Below are 21,783 nucleotides of genomic sequence, written 5' to 3' on the forward strand. Positions count from 1 at the left end.
ATACAAGCTGGGGGTGGGGGTGTGACACTCTGTACCTGAAAATAACAACTGGGAACCCCCATATTCAACACTGTGATATGACAATGAAATGTTTTGTACCATACATGCCTTGTGAGGTATCGTTTAACAAGTCTTGCTCTGCTGAACATGAATATCCTGTTGAATGGTGAGTACTATCATGGTAGGTGAAGTTATCAAGTGTTGCAATATGTTTGCTCCTGAGATATGTGTAAGTGTGAAATACCCACAACCAGCCTCTTGGTGACAACAAAGGTGCAACGAACAAGACACATTTACATGAGGATGTGCCGGACACCTGTTGATGGCCGATCAAGAAGAATCCAGAATCCCAGTGACATCGCCACTTGGTCTCTCTCCTCTCCCATCTCAACATCTTTGGGAAGACAAAGACTTTGAAGTGGGGAGATTGGTCCCAGGCTGAGAAGGGAAGCCAGCCTGTGTACAGAGAACTGTCAACTGCCTGGAACACCCAGTGGGGTGAGAAAAGTTCTTGGATTCAAATCTAAGTTTAATGAGCTTGCACTGTTGAAGAGAATTTCTTGAGCCCTGTACGTTTCTGGGGTGCAAGGCTAGGGAGATTGGCTGGTGTCCGTCTCTGTTTAATTAGAGCATTCATGCAATTTAGCTGGGTGTAAGAGACAGCCCAGGTTGCAGAGTAAGGGGACACAGCGGTTCCCCAGTTCAAGGTTCTACCCTGGGGACCCAGTCACATGGGGCAGTACAGAGGCATGGGAAATAAATTGGGGCGGGGCCAGGAGAATTCAGAGTCACGCCCTCTTGGAGGAGGGGCCCAGGAGCAGCGAACACCACATCCTCTTGGGGAGGGGGGGGTGGCTATGGAAGCAGGGTCCCACCCTGCCTGGGAGCACAGAGCTGTACTCCCAGGACTGCAGTGAGAGGGAAGGGGCCCCAGGGATGAGAAAGCCAAGGGATGAGAAAGCCAAGCCCTACAAGTCTAGAGACAGGACATCGGGAGGGAAGGAACCTTCTGGGAAGAGCCCCAGAAAGGGCGAGGAGCTCGAGGGCTTGAGAATCATGCTCCCATGAGGGTATCACACAGCCATGCCTCTTCTGTGAGCAGGTGGGGCTTGGGACCATACAGACACCTCCCCTGGGGTTCAGGAAGGGGAGGGGTTTAGGCAGGGAGCTGAGGGCTGAGTGCGAGTCTCCCAGTTTCAGGGAAAGGCCCACCCCAGGTCCAGCCCCCAGCACAGGACTCCTGGGTTCTGGCCCCTGCTTTGAGAGGGGAGTGGGGTCTAGTGGGTTAGAGCAGCGGGGGCTGGGAGCCAGGACTCCTGGGTTCTATCCCCGGCCCTGGGAGGGGAGGAATCACAGCAAGCCCCCAGGCTACAAAAAGAGGGGTTTATTTCATTGCAGCGGCAGGAGGCCGGTTTACAAAGAGGCTTGTGTCGGCGGCTACCACGAGCAGTTCCCCTAACTGCCGTTCAACCCCCTCGGCCCCACAAACCCTTCCAGCTCCCCCACGCCACACCCAGAAGCGAATCAACCCCTCGCTCTCACGGATTGCTCCACTTCGCTCCAGCAGAGGGCAGCTCCGCCCCCCGCAGACTTACATGCATGCGGACCGCGTCTCACCAGCCAGCCACGTCCGATGGGGCGGGGCGTGGGAGCAGAGAGCCACGCCCCCTGGGGAAGGGAGGGGCCAGTACAGCCACGCCCCCTGGGGCAGGGAGGGGGACTGAACCCCGTGCTGTCCTCCTTTCATGATCTCCCCAGCCTCCTACCCCTCTGTAAAGGGAGTGGCAGGACAAGGAAAGGAGGCTCTGTGTAGAGGCCCCCCTCCTTTGGGGAACAAAAAGCAACCCCCCGTGGGAGATCAGGAGACGGAGAGGCCCAGAGGATGAGACAGTCACACCACCTGGAGGGAGTGTCTGATAGCCACGCCCTTAGAGTGAAAGGGAGGAGCCCGGGAGCACAGAGCCACGCCCCCATGGGGCTCTAGGGGAGCAGACAGCTATGGTCCTGGAGAGAGCGGGGCTTAGGGGCTCAGAGCCATATCCTCTAGGGACTCAGGAGGGGGAGGAGTCCTGGGGAGGGGGGCATATAGCCATAATCTTCCAGAGGGCTGGTGCCTGGGAGCATAGCCCACACCCCCATGATGGCTGAGGAGGGCAAGGAGCCCAGGGGGGAGCAGAGGGCTATGCCCACCTGCGGGGGGTTTACCAAGGAGCCACGCCCCCCAGAGCGGGGAGGGGCCCCAGCAGCACACAGAGCCACCCCCCCCCCCCAAGGGGAGAGGGGCTCAGGAGGACTGGCGCAGTCCTTCTGGCAGGCAGCCGGCAGGCCCATTGGGGGGGTGGGCGGCCTCGTCGAGGGGCGGGCCGGGGGCGGGGCCGTGGGTGCGCAGGTGCTTGCGGAGGTCGGAGGCGCCGAGGAAGGCCTTGCCGCAGCGGGGGCAGGCGTGGGGCCGCACCCCGGAGTGGATGCGCTCGTGCTTGCGCAGGCCGGCGCGGTCGGAGAAGCCCTTGCCGCACTCGGGGCAGGGGAAGGGGCGCAGGCCGGGGTGGAGCCGCTCGTGCTTGCGCAGGTCGTAGGGCGAGGCGAAGGCCTCCCCGCACTCGGCGCAGGTGGGCGCCTCGGGGGCCGCCTCCGGGTGCTCCCCCCGCTGGTGACGCCGCAGCCCCGCCGCCTCGCCGAAGGCGGCCCCGCAGAGCCGGCAGACGTGGCGGGCCGCGGCTCCCGCGTCTTCCTCCACCTCCTCCTCCTCCTCCCCGCCGCCACCCCGCCGCTCGCCGTGGGTCCGCTCGTGCTTGCGGAGGCTGGAGGAGACCACGAAGGTCTTGCCGCAGCGGCCGCACTTGAAGGGCCGCTCGCCCGAGTGTACCCGGTGGTGCTTGGTGAGGCTGGCCCGCTCGGCGAAGCTCTTCCCGCACTCCCCGCACTGGAAGGGCCGCTCGCCCGAATGCACCAGCTGGTGCCGCTTGAGATCCCAGGAGGCCACGAAGGTCTTGTCGCACTGCAGGCACTTGTAAGGGCGCTCGCCGGTGTGGATCCGCTGGTGCATGGCCAGGTCGGCCGGCTGGCGGAAGGCCTTGCTGCACTTGTCGCACTGGTACGGCTTGACGCCCTGGTGGGCCCGCTGGTGGCGCCGGAAGCTGGAGGGATCCGAGAACATGCGGCCGCACTGCGGGCAGAGGAATGGCTTCTCCCCGGAGTGGGTGCGCTGGTGGCTCTGGTAGGATGAGAGCTGGGTGAAGCCTTTGCCGCACTGGCCGCAGCGGTAGGGTTTCTGCTCCGCGTGGATGCGCTGGTGGCAGGTGAGCGAGGAGGAGCGGGAGAAGGCTTTGCCGCAGTCGGAGCAGAGGAAGGGCTTCTCCCCGGTGTGGCTGCGCTCGTGGTTCTTCAGGTCCTTCAGCTCGGCGTAGGTCTTCTGGCAGGCGCCGCACTGGTAGGGGCGCAGGCCGGCGTGGATGCGCCGGTGCTTGCGGAAGACCGAGGGGTCGGCGAAGGCTTTGCCACACTCGCCGCAGGTGTAGGGCTTCTCCCCCGTGTGGGCCCGCTGGTGGATCTTCAGCTTGGAGAGCGTGCCGTAGCCCTTGGCGCAGTGGGAGCAGCGGAAGGGCAGGTCGCCGGTGTGCCGGGCCATGTGGACTCGCAGGCACACTGGCTGCATGAAGGCCTTGCCGCACTCCTGGCAGATGAAGGGCTTCTCGCCCGTGTGGCTGCGCCCATGGCTACGCAGCTCCGGCGCCGTCTTGTAGGCCTTGGAGCACTGCGGGCACTGGAAGGGGCGCTCGGCCGAGTGGCTCAGCTGGTGTTTGTGCAGCTGCGAGCGGTCGGGGAACTCCTTGGCGCAGCTGGGGCAGGTGTGCTTGGCCGTGGCGGGGCCCCCCGCAGCGTGGCACTTGGCGTGGCGGAGGACCCGCGGCACGTTGGGGAAGGTCTTGCTGCACGCCAGGCACTTGTAGCGCCGGCCGCACTTGGCATAGCTGGCTGCTTCTTCTTTCTCCCCCTCTTCCTCCGAGTCACCCTCCAGCTTCACCACAATGCTCACTTCGGGCTCCTCCATCTTTGCGGGGGAGGGACAGGGGCCTGCTCTCTGAAAAAGAAGGCAGGGGAGGGTTACAAGGAGGGGTCCATAGCGAGATCAACCCTCCCCCTTGGGATACAGTACGATGGCTGGGATGTGCATTAGGGAAAAAATCCCACTTCTCACACCAGTGTGTCCACTGGGCTGCATATGGACTCAACCAGTACTGTATAATCCTGCTCTTACGAGGAGTGCAGCTATTGGGCTGCCTATAGACTAAATTAGAAAGGTATAATCCCACCTCTAGCTGCTCTAGGGCTGCCTGTAGACTAAACTAGCAAAATATAATCCCACCGCTACCACCAGTGGAGCCATACAGGATGGGAAGGACGGACCAGCCATTAGGACACTACCTGAAGGTTCAGGAGATCTGGATTCAAGACCCTGCTCTGCCACAGATGCTTTGTGTGACCGTGGCTACATCACTTGTTCTCTCTGGGCCTCAGTTTTCCCATTTGTAAAATGAGATTAATAGCAGTTCCTATGTCCCAGTAGAGTTGTGAGCATAAATATCTAAAAGACTGAGGTGCTGATATACTACAGAAATGGGAGCCAGATAAGTATCTAAAATAGGTAGATACTAAACCAGGAAAGTATAATTCCACCATTGGCCTGCACAGAACGTAGGTTCAGATCCTTATAATCCCATGAGCCCCTGCATGTAGAACAGGTCAACAGTTTATCATCCCACTGCTCACACCAGCAGGTCAACTGGGAGCACTCCAATGCTGCAGACAAAGGGGACATGGTTACACAGGGGGCTGACCAGGTATTTAACCACTCCCGTGGCTGCGAGTCTATTGTGAGGCACTTGTGGGTGCTGAACAAGGGCATGTGTTCAAATGGAGAGCCAGACATTTGTTTTGCCACTCCAAGGAGCGATAGCCTTAAAATCCAAGAAACACCATAGATCTGTTTTTCAAGGTCATCTATTTGCCTTTTTTTTTTCGGTCAAGAACTGTAATGAGGCCACAAAAGGTCTCATTAGTTTTGTAGGACCCACAATATTTCCGGATTTAGCCAACCAGCAGACGGTGCACACATTGACAGGGCACGGTAACAGACAGAGGAGTCTCCTCTCAGCATCCTGGATTCTTTAACTGATGTCCTCTGCAGTTAAACTGAGTTTTAAAGACGCTCTGTCCTGAAGATAAAGCACCAAGGTTTCCTGGGCACAAATCAGTTCCCCAAAGGGCTCGGGGACATTAAAATTAAGAGCTCGGGTCTATTTCCTCTTTGTGGCTTTTTGCCTCTCATCAGCCAGCCCTGCTATTTCCTGCTCATCTCAATGGACTCAGCCTTTCCTTTAGACTAAGCTAGGAAATAGGTCTGATAACTAGATTCCCAAGCCAGAAGGAACCATTGTGATCATCTAGTCTGTCCTTCTGGATAACACAGGCCAGAGAACATCCCCCAGATAATTCATCCATCCATCTTACTTTAAAAACTGGCAGTGACGGAGAATCCACCATGACCCATATTAAATTGTTCCAATGGCTAATTACCCTCACAGTTAAACATGTCCAACTTCTTTCCAGTCTGAATTTGTCTTCAGCTTCCAGCCATTGGATGACCGTGAGACCTCCCTCTCCTAGACTGAAGAGCCTGTTATTAAATATTTGTTCCCCATGTAGATACGTGTAGACTAGTTGTGATTCCCTTGTCTATGCATCCCAGGATTGCATTAACTCTCATGGCTACAGGTTTCAGAGTAGCAGCCATGTTAGTCTGTACCCGCAAAAAGAACAGGAGGACTCGTGGCACCTTAGAGACTGACAAATTTATTTGAGCATAAGCTTTTGTGAGCTACAGCTCACTTTATCGGCTGTAGCCCACGAAAGCTTATGCTCAAATAAATTTGTCAGTCTCTAAGGTGCCACGAGTCCTCCTGTTCTCTTGGCTACAGCGTCACGTTGGGAGCTCCTGTTCCACTGAACATGCCCGCAAAATTTTTTGAGTCACTGCTTCCCTAGAGTCCCCCGCTCTGTAAGTAAGGCCTGCGTTCTCTGTTCCTAGATGGATCCATTTACATTGAACCATATCAAAACACGCATGGTTTGCTTGAGCCCGGCTTAGCAAGCGAGCCAGCTCGCTCAATAGCAATGACGGGGCCTCTTCATGATCTACCACTCCTCTAATTTTGGCGCTAGCTGCAAACTTGATCCGTGATGATTATATGTTTTCTTCCGGGGTCGTCAATAAGAATGTTAAGTAGCATAGGGCCAAGAACCGACCCCTGCAAGACCATATTGGGAACACAACCGCTCGATGATGATTCCCCGTTTACAATTACATTTGGAGACCTATCAGTTAGCCCGTTTTCAATCCGCTTAATGGGCCGTGTACATTTTATAGCATTCTAGTTTTCTGAATCAAACGTCGTATGGTACCATGTCAAATGCCTTACAGAAGTCTAAGGATATTACATCAACTCCATTACCTTTATCAACCAAACTTGTAAACTTATAAAATAAAATCAAAGTTAGTTTGACAGGTTCTATTTTCCGTAAATCCCTGGTGATTAATTATATTACACTCTTTTAATTCTTTATTAATCCAGTCACTATCTCGCCCAGGGTAATGTCAGGAGTCCCTGGATCATCCTGGTTACCCTTTTAAAAAATTGGCACTATATTAGCAGTCTTCTGGCACTTCCCCAGGGCTCCACGTCTTACTGAAAAATCAACATATTGAGAATGCAAAGGAAACGCAGACACCAGAGCCCCTTTGCTTAGGTAGCCCTGAACACGAGGAGCAAACAGGGGGTCAGGAGCACAGATGTCTTTGCTGCAATGAGCAGGCAGACATGCAGCAAACATGGGGTCCGGGGCACGGATTGTTTAGGTGCACCGAGGAGCAAAGCTAACCGGGTCCCTTTAGGACCAGGAATTGCAAGGGCTAGGGGGCCAGAAATCTAGGGCAGTCCCGGAGAGCAACAGTTTGCAGGTATTTGCCATTCTAGGGAGTAGCCTCCCCTCTCCCTCCGGGGAATTTTGTGCATTATTTCTTGCTTGGGATTGGGACCTGCCGGGAGGCAGAAAGCAATTGCAAAATGACTGTCTTTAGGACCGGGGCAGGCGAGACCGCTGCAAAGGTCGGGGGGGTGTCATCCTGCAGAGACAGGGAAAGAACAGCGCAAGGAGACAGAGATGGGCCACATTTCTGCGTGGGTTTGCCCGGCTCAAACTGCAAAGCAAAATGGCTGTAGCTAGGACCAGGGGAAGGTGGGAAATGCAACCCACAGGGGGCTAGGAGGTAGGACGGGATTGCCAAGGGGAACTCGCCTCTCTTTGTGCATTCGAGCCTGGAGACAAATACCGAGCTGGGCTCGAGTTGCATAGGTTGCAACACAAGCCAAGCAACGTGGCTCGGGAAGGTGTGTGTGTGTGTGTGTGTCGGGAGGGGGGGTAGAAGAGAGATTTGCAAGGCGAGGCCTGTTGCAAAGGGAAGGGCTCCCTTCCAAAGCAATCATTGCATGGCTCCGCGCTTGCAAAATGGCTGGTTTTAGGACCAAGGGAGGAGACGCCGCCCTAAGGAGGCAATGCAAAGGAGAGAGATGCTGGAAAAGAGTATGCCCCAAAAAAGGGGGGAGGAAGAGGGGGGGTGTTTATTGTCTCCTTCTCCGCACTGAAGGACAGAGATTTTGCACAAGAAAGTCGTGCACAGGCGGAGAGAGCAGGCGGCAGGGCGCTGGCTGGGGCGGCTTGCAAAATGGCTCTCTCTAGGACCACGGGAGGAGGCGCCACCCCGCCGGCCGGAGCAGGGTTTGCAGAGAGGCTGCACCAGCGTGCAGCCGAGGCGGACAGGCCGCCCCGGGGGCCCTGCGAGCTGCGCCTGGCTGGCTACCGGGGCTGCTTTGCACCCGGCTGGCAAGGAGCAAGGCTGGGTTGCAAAATGGCTGGGGCTCGCACCAGGGGGAGAGGCTCTCCCCCTGGAAGGAGGGTGTGGGGGGGCAGTTTGCAAAGGAGATTTGCCCCCTTCCCAGAGCTGGCGTGCATGCACCCCGTAGGAGGGCTTGCAAGGGGTTAATCTCTGCCTTACCTGGCGTCTGCCTCGCCTTTGCTGCTGCTGGAGCTGCTGCTCCCCACTCCCTGCTGGAGCGGAATGAGTCAGCCCCTAGGACCCTGAGGGAGGAGAAGACAACAGTGGGGGGAGGGGGGGAGAAATGCAAAGTAAAGGAGCCGCTTAAAGGGATATTAACCCCCCCCCAATAGCCCAGCAGGCCTCCAGCCCCTGGGGGGGTTTATTGTCGCCAGGCTGGGGGGGGTTGCTACACCCCAGGGCCTGGGGGGGTGCGGTGGAGGAGGGGGCTTGATGGCAAAGGTAGGAACCTTGCTCCCCGGTGGGCTGTTGGGGGGCGGGAAGAGGTTGGGGGTGGCACCGCAGGAAGTGTGGCGTGCCCTGCACAGCACGGTGGAGGGGGGGTGTGTGTGTGGCCATAACCGGAAGTGTGGCATGCAGATTATCCAAGGGGAAGGGGGGGCGGTACAAACTATTTTATAGGGGACCCCCCCCCAGAAAGGAGTGGGGGCGGGGGAAGTGAAGGGGGCTGAAGGGGCTGCTGCGCAGGGAGGGAGTGGGAGAGAGAGAGTCCAGGAGTCGTGACTCCCCTCGAGAACCCAGGAGTCCCGGCTCCCAGATCCCGCCCCCTCGCCTAGAGAATCCAGGAGTCCTGGCTCCCGGCCCCCCCCCAGCCCCCAGTCCCCTCCCAGAGCCGGGGAGAGAACCCAGGAGTCCTGGCTCCCAGCTCCCGCGCCCTCACCTAGAGAACCCAGGAGTCCTGACTCCCCTCCCCCAGAGAACCCAGGAGTCCTGGCTCCCGGCCCCCCCCCAGCCCCCAGTCCCCTCCCAGAGCCGGGGAGAGAACCCAGGAGTCCTGGCTCCCAGCCCCCCCCCTGAGCCCCCACTCCACTCCCAGAGCCAGGGAGAGAACCCAGGAGTCCTGACATATTGAAGGGGAAGGATTTGACTGTAACATAAAGATGTTGAGGGGGGGGGGGGTCAGTTTTTCTCTGTGGACTCCGCCCCCCAGGGTGACCAAATAGCAGCTGTGAAAAGACGGGACGGGACGGGACGGGACGGGGGGGGGGGGGGGGAGGAACAGGCGCCTACGTAAGAAAAAGTCCCCAAAACAGGGACTGTCCCTTTAAAAACAGGGTCACCCTTCCCCCCCCACCCCCACCCCCACCCCCACCCCCCCGGAGGGAAGTTGCAGGGATTTGGCACGGAATGGAGGGGGGAGCGGGGGTGAAACTTGGCCCCCAAGAGGAGCGTGTGGGGGGGACCCCTTTAACGGTGACACCCCCCGGAAGTGCAGCCCCATGGCCGGGGAGGGGGGGCGGCCTTCCCGGGAAGCCTTTCCAAGCTGCACATTTCCTGTTTCCTAGCAACAAAAGGAAGTATTTGTTGTGCCCTAGGCTGGGTGACTCTTGCAGCCCCGGCTCCCCGGCTGAGGGGGCAGCAGGGCCTGGCGGGGGGGGGGTTTGCAGGCGCCCCCCGCCCCCCAGCAGCAGGGCAGAGAGGGGGGCTACAGGGGCAGGGCCCTGCTCTCCACGGGGGACGGACCAGAGCCACCCCCACGGGCTGGGAGGCGAGATTTCCACCCCCACGGGGGGGCTGTTGAATGGTCTGGCCCGCCTGGAGACCCCCCCCCCAGCAGGGAAATCAGCCCCCCAGTGGGCAGGTGTCTCTTCTCTTCCAGGGGGCGGCAGGAGGCGGTGGATCGGGGAGCCCCCACCCCGGCTCGCTCCCAGGATTGGACGCCCCGCCTGGGCAGAACTGGGGGTTCGCCCCGCCTGGGCTCTCCCGCCGCCAGAGAACTGGGGGTTCGCCCCGCCTGGGCTCTCCCGCCGCCAGAGAACTGGGGGTTCGCCCCGCCTGGGCTCTCCCGCCACCAGCATCACAAGCCCCTGGGCTCTCCTGCCACCAGCAGCTTGGGGTTCGCGCCCCGGGGATGTGTCGCCAGCCTCTCGGACGCCCCTGGATCCAGACCCTCGGGGCTCAAGCCCCTGTGAGCTTCTGTAGCCAGCCACTCGGGGTACAGCAGCCTTGCACCCTGCGAACTGGGGCTCAGTTCCCTTGGCCGTGAGCGCCTCTCTCCAGTCGCTGTCTGGACCCAGACTTTTGGGGCTCGGAGCCCCCCTTCCGACCTGTAGCCGGACCCTGCCAGAATCCGGAATTGAAGACTGAACTCCACCAAAAGTCTGTGCCGGTCCCTCCCCTGTGGGATAAGGCACCCCGGGGAGCCCTGTATTTTTGGGGCTTGTCCCTACAAATTTCCTCTCTCTCTTGTACCCTGAAGATCCTGTGTTTGCCTCCACGTCTGGCTGTCACTTGGGTTGTGATTCCCTGCCTGGAAACTGCTTCAACTTTCCTGCTCTTGGCCTGTGTGTCACCTCTGGGATGCTCTATTGGACCCTGGAGGTAAGAGGCTGGCTTTTTGGGATGCTGGGTTGTAGTGGGGTTAGATAGGGCCCCATCTTTATCCTGAAGCCACATGTAGTCTTTAAAAACGCTTTTTCCTGTTGTGCTTATGAAGTGGGTGGAGATGGTTATTCTCGTTTTATGAATGGGTAAACTGTGACACAGGGACGGGGACTTCCCCAGGGCTGCAAAGGGAGTGTGTATCAGAGCTGGGAACCCAGGGGTCCTGGCTCCCAGCCCCGCCCCCTGTTCCAACCCACTAGACCCCACTCTCCTCCCAGAGCTGGGGTTAGAACCCAGAAGTCTCGCTAATTCCATCCTTCTTCCCTCCCTGCAGTTTTAAATTGGATGCAATTGCTTCTTGCCCTTCCTTAGCTAAAAATTGTGTGGAATGGCTGTGTCCTATATGCTGTGTCCCGCCCTAGAAGCAGCTGTATTGCAATGCAGGATGAGTAATCTCTAGGCAGCATCGCTGTGTGGCTGTTACCCAGCTGACCCTCTCCAGAGGTGGCAGCATCTCTGTGCCAGGTGAATCATCCCTGTGCTGCATCGCTGTGCAGCTGTTCCCCTGCTAGCCCACCCCAGAGGCAGCCACATCTCAGCGCTGAGTGAAATGTATTGTCCTCAAAAGCACATCTCACTGCCTTTTCTCTACCAAGGTTGTGGAGTGGCCTAATTTACCTGTCTCACTATGCGCACAATCAAGTCATGTTGGAGGCTAGAAACTTTGAAAGCCTGTTTTTTAAAAGGCTCCCGATTTTAAAGAGCGACTGAATGGAAAACAGCCACCCACCCACACCGGCCCTGAGAGATGGTTGTTCCTTTAGCAATCTCTGGGCCATTGAAAGCAAATGAGTTACACCAGTCACAAATCTTAAAGTTCCCCAACCGATTGCGTGTCCTGCCACCAAAAATTCTTCGCCAGGGCTTCCACTTCTTATGCTTCATCTCAAGCCAGCGATGATCTTTGCTCGTGGGGGCAGAAAACCTCCATTGTCAATTTTGCCTTGTCCCATAAATCTGTGTGTGTGGCGCTGACCCTTGCTGGAGGGAATTGGGGGCCCCAGCCCGCGGCGTGTGTGTGTTTGTGTTTTCCCACCCCGATGTTTTGTCGATCTTTAAAATGTGGAGCCTGCTACAGCCGGCTGCTGGTGTTCAGAGCCTCAGAAATGGCTTGATGGTGCTCAGAAATATGCCTGGTTGATATTTTTTAGGGGCAAAAGTTTCAAATTAAGTGAGAATTAATTGAGTGTTTTTTCTGTGGTGTGTCAGTTATATTTAGCACTTTATTTACCTTGTTACAGGTGGCAAAATGGAGTCATGCACTTTTCTAATTATTATAATTAAGCCAGCGTACTTTAAGTTATCCTTGCCCTAGTCAACGATAAGACACTTATTACAGGTGTTAATGATAGCCTTACTAAACATGAGTTGGTATCTGTTTTCCCCATTTAGAGATGGGGAAACTGAGGCACAGAGAAGGGAAATGACTTGCTCTGTGTCTTTTTGGCAGAGCAGGGTATAGAACTCAGGTGAACCCAACCTCCTCTAACCACTAGAGCAACGGTTCTCATCCAGGGTTCCCCTGGGGGGCCACGCGCAGGTTTCAGGGGCTCCACCAAGCAGGGCCAGTATTAGACTCCCTGGGTCCCAGGGCAGAAAGCCGAAGCCCCGCCACCCCGAGCCCTGCCACCCAGGGCTGAAGCTGAAGCCTGAGCAACGTTGCTTCACGAGGCCCTCTGTGGCGTGGGGCCCTGGGCAATTGCCCTGCTTGCTACTCCCTAACACCGGCCCTGGCTTTCATATGCAGCAAACCAGTTGTGGCACAGGTGAGCTGTGGAGTTTTTATAGCAAGTTGGGGGGAGGTCTCAGAGAGAGAAAGGTTGAGACCCCCTGCACTAGAGTCCCGTCCCCTCTCTGAGCCAGCGATGGAACCCAGGAGTCCTGACTCCCAGCCACCTCTCCCATGCACTCTAACCCACTAAACCCCGCTCCTCTCCCAGAGCTGGGGCTAGAACGCTGGAATCCTGGTTCCTTTTGCGAGAGAACTGAGTGTTCGTGACTGTGAGGGGGTGTAGCTCCCTTTCCTGGGCGCACACAGTTCTGCAAGTGCCCCTCAGTCTCGTTCGACAGACCCCTGCAATCCCAGCCCTGGGCTGGGCCGACCCCCAGCTCCGCTAGTGCCCTTCAATCCAGACCCGCAAGCCCAGGCCTTTCTTAAACCAAGTACTCCTCCAAAACATGACACAAGCGAGGAAGCCGGGGAAGGAGGCCTGCTGACCACATTTCATTTGTAACCTGCGCTCGGCTTGGAGCTAGTCAGCGGAGGGGACAGCTTAGTTCCTTTGCGTCCCGGACAGAGCTGTCTGTGACTGGTGTTCTGGCAGGCAGGCCAGCTTCGTTTTTCCTTCTCAGACACAATGAGACATCAGATGTTTGTCTTCAGTTTCCTTACATGCTGTTTTATTTAGAACAGGACTCCTGGGTTCTATCCCCAGCGCTGGGAGGGGAGTGGGGTTGAGTAGCTTAGAGCGGGGTGGGGGCTGGGTGCCAGGACGCCTGGGTTCTATCCGTGGCTCTGCTGTGTGGCGTTTGCTGTCCAATATCCTTCCACCCACCAGGCTACAAACAGCGTAGCCCAGGATAACCCCGTCTGGTCTTTGTTTTTGCGCCTCCTTGGGCTTAGTTCCCCTGGTCTGGAGAGGATGAAGCCATGGGTCCGGTAGCAGCCAGGCGTGAGGCTTGTATATGGGCACTCATTTGGCGGCATTTTAACCCCTCTTCCCTTGCTTGTGTCCCTGCAGCTGCCACCTTGGGATGCCGTAAGGAGCCGGAGGAGGAGGAAGAAGAAGCAGGAGGGGATGCAGGCTCGTTGCACCAGAAACGGAGCTTTCCGGGCCACCAGCCCGGCCCTGTGAAGCCGGCGGAGACAGTGCCCTCCCGCCGTCCGATGTGAGCGATGGAAGAGCCCGGCTGCGAGCCGAGCCAGCCGCAGCGGGAGGAGCGGCCGTTCAAATGCGGGCAGTGCCAGCGTAGCTACCGCCACGCCGGCAGCCTGGTCAACCACCGGCGCACCCACGAGGTGGGACTCTTCACCTGCCTGCTGTGCAGCAAGGAGTTCTCGAACCCCATGGCCCTGAAGAATCACCTCCGCATCCACACCGAGGAGAGGCGCCACCGGTGCCCGGACTGCGGCCGCAGCTTCCGCGTCGCCTCCCAGCTGGCCAGCCATCGCCATTCGGCCCACGCCAGCCGCGGCCAGAAGGGAGAGGAGGACGGGGAGAACAACTTCCAGCAAGGGCAGGACTCCTCGTCATCGGATGCCGACGTTTTCCCCGCGCTAGAGGGCGGCGGCGCCGGGACGTTGCTGAGCAACCTGGAGAAATACATTGCCGAATCGGTGGTGCCGGCTGATTTCTCCCAGCTGGAGTTCCCTGGCAAAGCGGAGGAAGGCCAGGAGGCCCCTGGCGTGCCGGCAGAGGAGCGGCGCTATAAATGCAACCAGTGCGATAAGGCCTACAAGCATGCGGGCAGCCTCACTAACCACAAGCAGAGCCACACGCTGGGCGTCTACCAGTGCGCCGTCTGCTTCAAGGAGTTCTCCAACCTCATGGCGCTCAAGAACCACTCCCGGCTGCACTCGGAGTACCGCCCCTACAAGTGCCCATTGTGCTGTAAGGCTTTCCGCCTGCCCAGCGAGCTGCTGAGCCACCAGAAGGCCCACGAGAAAGCCCGGTGGGCTGGGAGAGCCCCCTCGGAGGGCTCGGAACACAGCGTCTCGGAGGAGGACTCCATTGAGACTTCGGCCAAGCTGGATATCTACCAGCCGCCGGCGGCTGCCTTCGGAGAGGGCGCCCCCTGCAGTTTGAAGGACGGGGCGAAGGCTGGGGGCGGGGACCGGGGCAATCCAGATGGGGAGCTGTGCGTGAGGTGTGGGGGAAACTTCGCCGATGAGGAAGAGCTGAGGAACCACAGCTGCCTCTACCCAGAGGAGGAGGAAGAGGAGAAAGAGGATGGGGGTGGCTTGGCCCAACCCACAACTGATTCAGAAGGGGCCTGGGAAGCCAGCAGTAAGGACGGAGACCAAGCGCGGCCCTACCAGTGCGGGGAGTGTGGCCGGACCTACCGCCATGCCGGCAGCCTCATCAACCACAAGAAAAGCCACCAGACGGGTGTCTACAGCTGCAACTTCTGCTGCAAGCAGCTCTTCAACCTGGCGGCCCTTAAGAACCACCTGCGGATACACCTCAAATCTAAGCCGGCCTCCCGGCCCAGCCTCCGGTACTCCTGCCCCCCAGCGCCTGAAGAGGCTGCTTGCCACCTCGACCAGAGCCCCGCTGAGCCAGCCGGCGGGGAGAGGGCCACAGAGCTGCCAGGCCGCGGGGAAGCGGATGGAGGAGGTGCTCTCAAAGAGGAGGAGGCTGGTTGCATGGAGGAGGAAGAGGATGGGGCATCAGAGGAGCGGCCTTACCGCTGCGGGGAGTGCGGCCGGACCTACCGGCACCGGGGCAGCCTGGTCAACCACCGGCACACCCACCGGACAGGCGTCTACCAGTGCTCCCTGTGCCCTAAGCAGTACTCCAACCTGATGGCCCTACGCAACCACGTCCGCATGCATTTTCGAGCGTCGCGGGGCAAGGAGCGGGGGAACTATGCATGTGCCAGCTGCGGAGAGAGCTTTGAGGAGGAGGCAGAGTTCCAGTGGCACCAGCTGCGCCACGCGCCCGGGGACACCGCCCCCTGCCCCAAGGAGGGGAAGGAGGAGGAGGAACCAGGCAGCATCCACACGCAGGAGGCTGCGCTGCTGCAGGCCATCAAGCGAGATGTGGAGGAGTTGGAGGCGGTGGGGCCGGCGCCAGGGATGTCTCACATCTGTGGCTGCTGCGGGATGATCTTTCACGACCTGGACAGTTTGCAGAGCCACGCCCTGGTGCATGGCGATGGGGAGCCTTGCACGGGAGAAGGCGAGGTGGAGCCGCCGGGCAGACGGGTGTACAGTTGTGAGCTCTGCGGCAAGTCCTACCGCCACTCGGGCAGCCTGATCAACCACAAACAGACGCACCAGACGGGGGATTTTGAGTGCTCGCTCTGTGCCAAACGCTTCTCCAACGTGGCTGCCTTCAAGAGCCACTTACGTGGCCACCAGAAGCCGAGGAGGGGCCGAGCGGGGCCGGAGGAGGAAGAGGAAGGGCGCGTGGCGGAGGCAGAGCCCAGAGATGCCCCTGATGGGACGATGCAGCCGGAGGGAAGTGGAGATGTTGGGCGTGGTGGCCCGGAGAGTACCCGGGTTGGAGAGGAGGGGACGCTGAGCGAGGAGGAGCCCCAGCGGAGCTACAATCTGCGGGGAGGCAGTGCGGTGAACGGGTGGCAACACCTGAAAGAGGAGGGGGAGGCCGAAGCGTCACCACCCGGCAGCCCCAACTCTGAGCCCTACCCAGGCGAAATCCTCGACCACAAGAATAGCCAGCAGCTGGGCATATACCAGTGCTCCCTGTGCCCAAAGGAATACTCAAACCTGGAGGCACTGAAGAGCCACTTCCGCGGCCATGCCACGGCCCAGCAGCCGGGTGCCAGCGCCGAGGAACGTCCGTTCCTTTGCAGCCTCTGCGGCATGATCTTCCCAGGTGAGATGGACCTGCAGCGCCACCACGGCCTGGCTCACGGCGGGGATGGGGAGCCACAGGAAGGCAGCTTGGAGGCTGGTGAGGCTGCGGCTTTCCCCGGGCTCCAGCAGGAGGGGGAGGGGCGGCCAGATGAGCGCGACGGGGAGGAAGAAATGCTCCTCTCCCACATCTGTGGCTACTGTGGGCAGACATTCGACGACATGGCAAGCCTCGAAGAGCACAGCCTGGGCCACCAGGAGGAGAAGGAAGCGGCGTTGGCTGACACCACCATCCAGCTGCGGCTGGGACCGCGTCTGGAGCTGCCGGAGGAGCAGAAATCCGGTGTGACGCCCCCAGACAGCCGTCCCTATGCCTGTGGGCAGTGCGGGAAAACTTACCGGCATGGTGGCAGCCTGGTCAACCACAAGAAGACCCACCAGGTGGGAGATTACCAGTGTGGCGTCTGCTCTCGGCAGTACCCCAACCTGTCCGCCTACCGCAACCATCTCCGTAATCACCCCAAGTGTAAGCTGAACGACAGCCGGCCGGCCAGCAATGGGAACAGTGCAGGGAAGGAGCCGGTGCTCCCGCACAGCAGGGAGGGAGGAGAGGCAGCCGCGGCCCCAGCTCCTAGAAAACAGGACCCAGGGGGCAGCGATGCCGAGGACGGCAAGCTGCAGGTGTGTGATGTCTGCGGGGAGCTGTGCAAGGGTGCGGCGGGGCTGGAGGCACACTGTGCCACCCAGCACCCGGAGGAGGAGGAAGAGCTGGTCCGTGTTGCCAAGGAGGAAGATGAGGAGGGTGGCAGCGGGGAGGAAGGCGCCACGTCGGAGCGCCCCTTCTGCTGTGAGCAGTGTGGCCGCAGCTACAAGCACGCGGGCAGCCTGATCAACCACAAGCAGACCCACAAGACGGGCCTCTTCCGCTGCGCCATCTGCCAGAAGCTGTTCTACAACCTCATGGCCTTGAAGAATCACAACCGCATCCACTTCGAGACCAAACGCTACAGGTGCACCCAGTGCCCCAAGGCCTTCCGCCTTCAGAAGCAGCTGGCCAGCCACCAGCGTGTCCACCGCGAGAGGAGACCGCCACTGCCCTCCTCGTCCTCCAGGAAGTTGGCTCACGCCAAGAGAGCAGGCAAGGCCCACGCCGACGGTGGCCGGGTCTCGGAGCCGCCCACGGCCCCCAAGAAGGACCCCGAGGAGCGGCCGTACCGGTGTGAGCAATGTGGGCGGACCTACCGCCATGCCGGCAGCCTTCTCAACCACCGCAAGAGCCACAAGACGGGTCATTACTGCTGCCCCGTCTGCCCCCGGGCCTACCCTAACCTCATGGCCCTCAAGAACCACCAGCGCATCCACTTCGAGGTCAAGCGCCACCGCTGCCCTGACTGCGGCAAAGCTTTCAAATGGCAGAGGCAGCTGGTGAGGCACCAGCTGATCCATGCCCAGCGCTGGCCTCGTCCCGGCAGCAGGAGCTCCCCCGCCCGCCCCCTACTAGAGGGCAGCACCCTTGTCCGGAGCAAGACGGCACGAGAATGGCGGGCCGCCCGGAGGGAGCAGGGCAGCAGCCATGTTGACGCCTCAGGTGGCCACGGGGATGGTGGCCATCTTGGCACTACCTCAGGTGGCCACGTTAGCGGTACCTCAGGCCCTCATGTTGACAGCAGCCATGTGGGCAGTGCCTCAATTGGTGCCTCAGGTGGCCATGTTGTTGGTGGCGCCTCAGGCGGCCATGGTGATAGCCGCCGTGTTGGCAGTACCTCAGGCAGCCATGTGGGCAGTGCCTCAATTGGTGCCTCAGGCGGCCATGTTGATGCTGGCACCCAAACCCCAGTGGGCGTCAGTTCGGCGCCCCTTGGCCCTTTCCAGTGCCCGGTCTGCCCCAAGCAATTTCCCACCCCATCAGCCCTCAAGAACCACGGCCGGGTCCACACTAAGAAGCGTTTCGAGTGCTCAGAGTGCGGCAAGGCCTACCGGGCCTCTCGGGACTTGGTCCAACACCTGTGGCGGCACCAGGCGGAGGCAGAGGCTGGGGCCACTCCTGGCACCAATGGCCTGGTGGACCAGCGCCCCTACAAGTGCGACCGTTGCGAGCGGACGTACCGCCACGCTGGCAGCCTCCTCCACCACAAGAAGGTCCACACCACCGGTCTCTACCACTGCCCTGCCTGCCTCAAGGAGTTCCACAACCTCTTGGCCCTTACCTACCACCTCCGCACCCACTCGGACAAGAAAGGCCGCTGCTGCCCGGACTGCGGCCAGGCCTTCCGGACTTCCAGCCGCCTAGCCAGCCACGCCAAGGCCTGCCACAGCCAGGCCGGCTGTGCCAAAGCCGGCCACGCTGCCACAGGAGGGGCCCAGGGGCCCGAGGCAGGCTCCTGCCAGGACACGGGGGTGGATGGCAGTGCCAGTGCCACCATGGGGCAAGTTAGCTGAGGGTCGTGCGAATGACTGTGCGAATGTGAGGGTGGGGGGGATGAGAGGAGATGGAGGCGGGGGAGTCAATGTCGATCATTATCCTAGCACCAAATCGTTAGGGCGGGGAGGAATTTTCAGAGGCACAAACGGGGATGGGCAGGAGAGGCGCCCAGTTTGCCAGTTGCGGGGGGTGGGGGGGTGGGAGGCAGTTTGTGGGTGGCATGGAACAATTAGTGAGGGAGGTTTTGGGGTGGATCTCAGTTCTCCAGTGGATGGGTGAGGGGAAGCGGTGTTGGTTTGATTCTCTGCTGCCTTTTTGTGCCTCTGAGAACTTTCCCCTTAACCCTATTTTACCTTGTTTTGGCCCCCAATTCAGGAGAGATCTTAAGCACCCGCTTAACTCTAAGCACGTGCTTAAATCCAATTGATTTCAATCAAGTTTTCAATCAGCTTGGCTGTAATTCTCAACGGATTCCACTGAAATTCGTTCAGATGACGCTCCAGTGATCTCCTGCACAGGAGCCCGAATGTTGTGGTTTTAAAAAAAAAACACAAAACATTGGTGCCATGGTTTTATTTTGGTTTGGTTTGGTTTTTTGACGTCTGTAGAATTTAATTTTCTTTTTTTGTTTTGACCAATTCCCAGCTCCTTTTTAAATGGTGTCTGTTATTGGAGAAGAAGGAGGACATTTTAAAAATTGCTTTCGTGTGGGGGGAAAAAAAAAAAATTGCCCCTAAAAATTGACACACGTGGAAAAAAAGTCTCATTTTTTTCCTCCCCCCCCCCCCCCCAAAAAAAAATTGGCCAAGATGTCCCCTGCAAAAAGTCCAAATATCTTTAATTTAAAATATCTGTAATTTAAATTTTTTTTTAAAATAGACACTTTTTGTCTGAGACTCTTTTGGTTGTGTTTTTTTGGAAGAGGGAGAGATTTATTTATTTTTTTAAAATTTCCTCCTCAATCAACAAAAGTTGGTCTTAAAAAACAAAAAGAAACTTTAAAAAAAAAAAAAGAAACAAACTAATAATAAGACATGCTTTTTGTACTGAGAGCAAATTGTCTTAATTATAACAATTTTCCTCCCAAAACAAACAAACTTGTCTTGTTTTTGAAAGAGAACTAAGTTTCCGTTTCAGGAGAATACAAATTTTAAACCGTTTTTTTTTTTTTTCCTGAGAAGAATCAAATCTGAATTTTAAACCAACTTTTCCTTTGTGAACAACACACATTTGCTTTCAAAATTCCTTTGAAACAATTTGCTTAAAGACTCCTTTTATGGGGGGAGGAAATAAAAAAAAAAATGACCAGTCTTTCAAGAGAGAGAAATGTTGGGGTGTTTTCAACTGAGGTATTGAATTGTCATCGTAGAAAAATTTCCTTCTTCATAGGTTGGGATAAAATATAGTTATACCTCCCAGAAATCGTTATTATTGTGCTACTGATCCAAGATGTATGAATATTTTTTATTGTTCTATGGTGCAGAATATGTAAGTGTATTGCAGAAATCCTGATGGTACTAAGATCTCTCACACAAAGCAGTGTTCTCTTTTAGAAACTCCAACACTTAAATTTTTCCTGTATTTGTCTCGGTACGTGGAATGGTTTTAAAAGAAGATTCTGTTTCCCCCACTCCAACTACAAAACCAAACTCCCAGCTGCCTCCACTTTAACCCGTTCGACTCCCTTCCCAGAGCAGGGGCTAGAACCCGGGAGTCCTGACTCCTAGCCCCTGTCCATCCCCCGCTCTAATCATTAGTCCCTTCTCCTCTCCTGGAACCGTGTTCATATTTAAATGGCTATCGCTTGTTCTTCCCCCAGCTGTAATTTGGTGGCTCTTCTGTGTCGAATAAAGACCAATAAATCTGGGGGTTTCCTGCCCCCTTACATTCAGCTCTGTTATTTGTAAGTGACTTTCGCTTTGGAGCTAAGTTTGAGCTCCCTGCAGCGCTGATCTCTGGGTTCTATCCTAGCTTTGCCACAGACTAATCTTAGACCCCGACTGGAGACTGCCCTGACTCAGTTTCCCCAGCTCTTTAGCTACCTCCCTCCTGGTGGAGTAAAGCTTTTTAAGTAGCTCGCTTGATTGATCTGTATCTGTACAGCACCTTGCACGGTGGTCCTGGTGCACAACTGGGCTTCTTGGTGCTATAGTTATAGAAATAATGGCCAGGCAGCATGCGGTAGACTCACTTCTGCCCCCTTGTGTGCTGATGGTGGTGGTGCGCGGAAAGCAGTTTCCACCCTATAGAACGAGACACAGATTCTTTCGTGGTGATTATTTTAAAATGTTGTTGCGTCCTAGGAGAACCGAGCCTGGATTTGGGCCTCTGAATGTCAGACATCTTTCAAAACTTCTGCCGTCAATGATAAAATGGGTGTCCTTTACCCCCAGCCTCTAACAAGAGGTGGAGACCAAGTACTGCCCCTGCTAGCCCTTTTATTGAGCCTTTCCACCCACTCACCAGCTGGCCCTGGGATTCTCATTCATTTTTTCCTCCCAACCGTCTGCCTCAAGAGAGGGCTGGTTTGATGCCCCTGTGCATCTGTGTGATCTGTGATACGCTTATAAATTCGGCAAAGCCCTGGTGCTTGTTTTATAAACAAGCATCTAGGCTTCCTGTTCTCTCTCTCTCTCTCTCTCTTTTGTTTTTTGTTTTGAAATACAGCCCAGCCCACACGATAGCAACGATATTTGCTCTCCGGACCCTAGCTGAGATTTCTCATTGCAAGGCAGGTCTTATAAAGGTGGCATTAAGTTTCTTAGGGTCTGGTCTAATCACAAAAAATAATTTTTATATTCCGTCCCTGTTTAAAATTTTAGAAGGAAGCTAAATTTGTCTGTTTTTCATTTTTCAGGAGGGCTGAGGGGGTTAATTTTCTGCTGAAAATTCAATTTTTTTGGCAGAAGTTCTATTTTTTTTTTTTTTTTTTTTTGTAAAAGCTGAAATCTGAATAGTTTTGATTTAGAAATGCTTCTGCAGTGCCTGCTGGGAGGTGTAGTTCAAATGCCTCATCTTCCTTTCATAGGCTGGGCTTCCTGGTCAGCCTATGTTTCCCATGATGCACCATGGCATGCCTCTTAAGTTGCTGCAGTGTATCATGGGAATTGTAGTTTAATTACTTCATGCTCTCCATTGTCCTGGCATGCTGCACTCGCTAGTTGGATTATATCTCCCGTGATGGAACATCTCTCTCCAAGATGGGAGAACATGGTGCATCATGGGAGATGCCAGCCACTCATGGAATGTGGCCTCCAGAAGCAA

The 21,783-nt window shown here is 57.0% G+C and overlaps 2 protein-coding genes across 2 annotated transcripts; one reads left to right on the plus strand and one right to left on the minus strand.

Annotated features, from left to right (window-relative positions):
• Positions 1–1,533: 1,533 nt before the first annotated feature.
• ZNF668 (zinc finger protein 668) lies at positions 1,534–8,219 on the minus strand. The gene is made up of 2 exons (XM_074956754.1): positions 8,114–8,219; positions 1,534–4,081 (listed from the first exon to the last, which is right to left on the minus strand). Exon 2 carries the CDS (start codon positions 4,049–4,051, stop codon positions 2,285–2,287), a length of 1,767 nt encoding a protein of 588 aa, XP_074812855.1. The 5' UTR covers positions 4,052–4,081; positions 8,114–8,219; the 3' UTR covers positions 1,534–2,284.
• A 1,517-nt stretch (positions 8,220–9,736) lies between these two features.
• ZNF646 (zinc finger protein 646) lies at positions 9,737–18,562 on the plus strand. The gene is made up of 2 exons (XM_074954289.1): positions 9,737–10,495; positions 13,300–18,562. The coding sequence occupies exon 2, from the start codon at positions 13,455–13,457 to the stop codon at positions 18,534–18,536; it is 5,082 nt and encodes a 1,693-aa protein (XP_074810390.1). The 5' UTR covers positions 9,737–10,495; positions 13,300–13,454; the 3' UTR covers positions 18,537–18,562.
• The last annotated feature ends 3,221 nt before the right edge of the window (positions 18,563–21,783 follow it).

Source organism: Natator depressus, chromosome 6 (genome assembly GCF_965152275.1).
Source record: "Natator depressus isolate rNatDep1 chromosome 6, rNatDep2.hap1, whole genome shotgun sequence".
Taxonomy (NCBI): Eukaryota; Metazoa; Chordata; order Testudines; family Cheloniidae; genus Natator; species Natator depressus.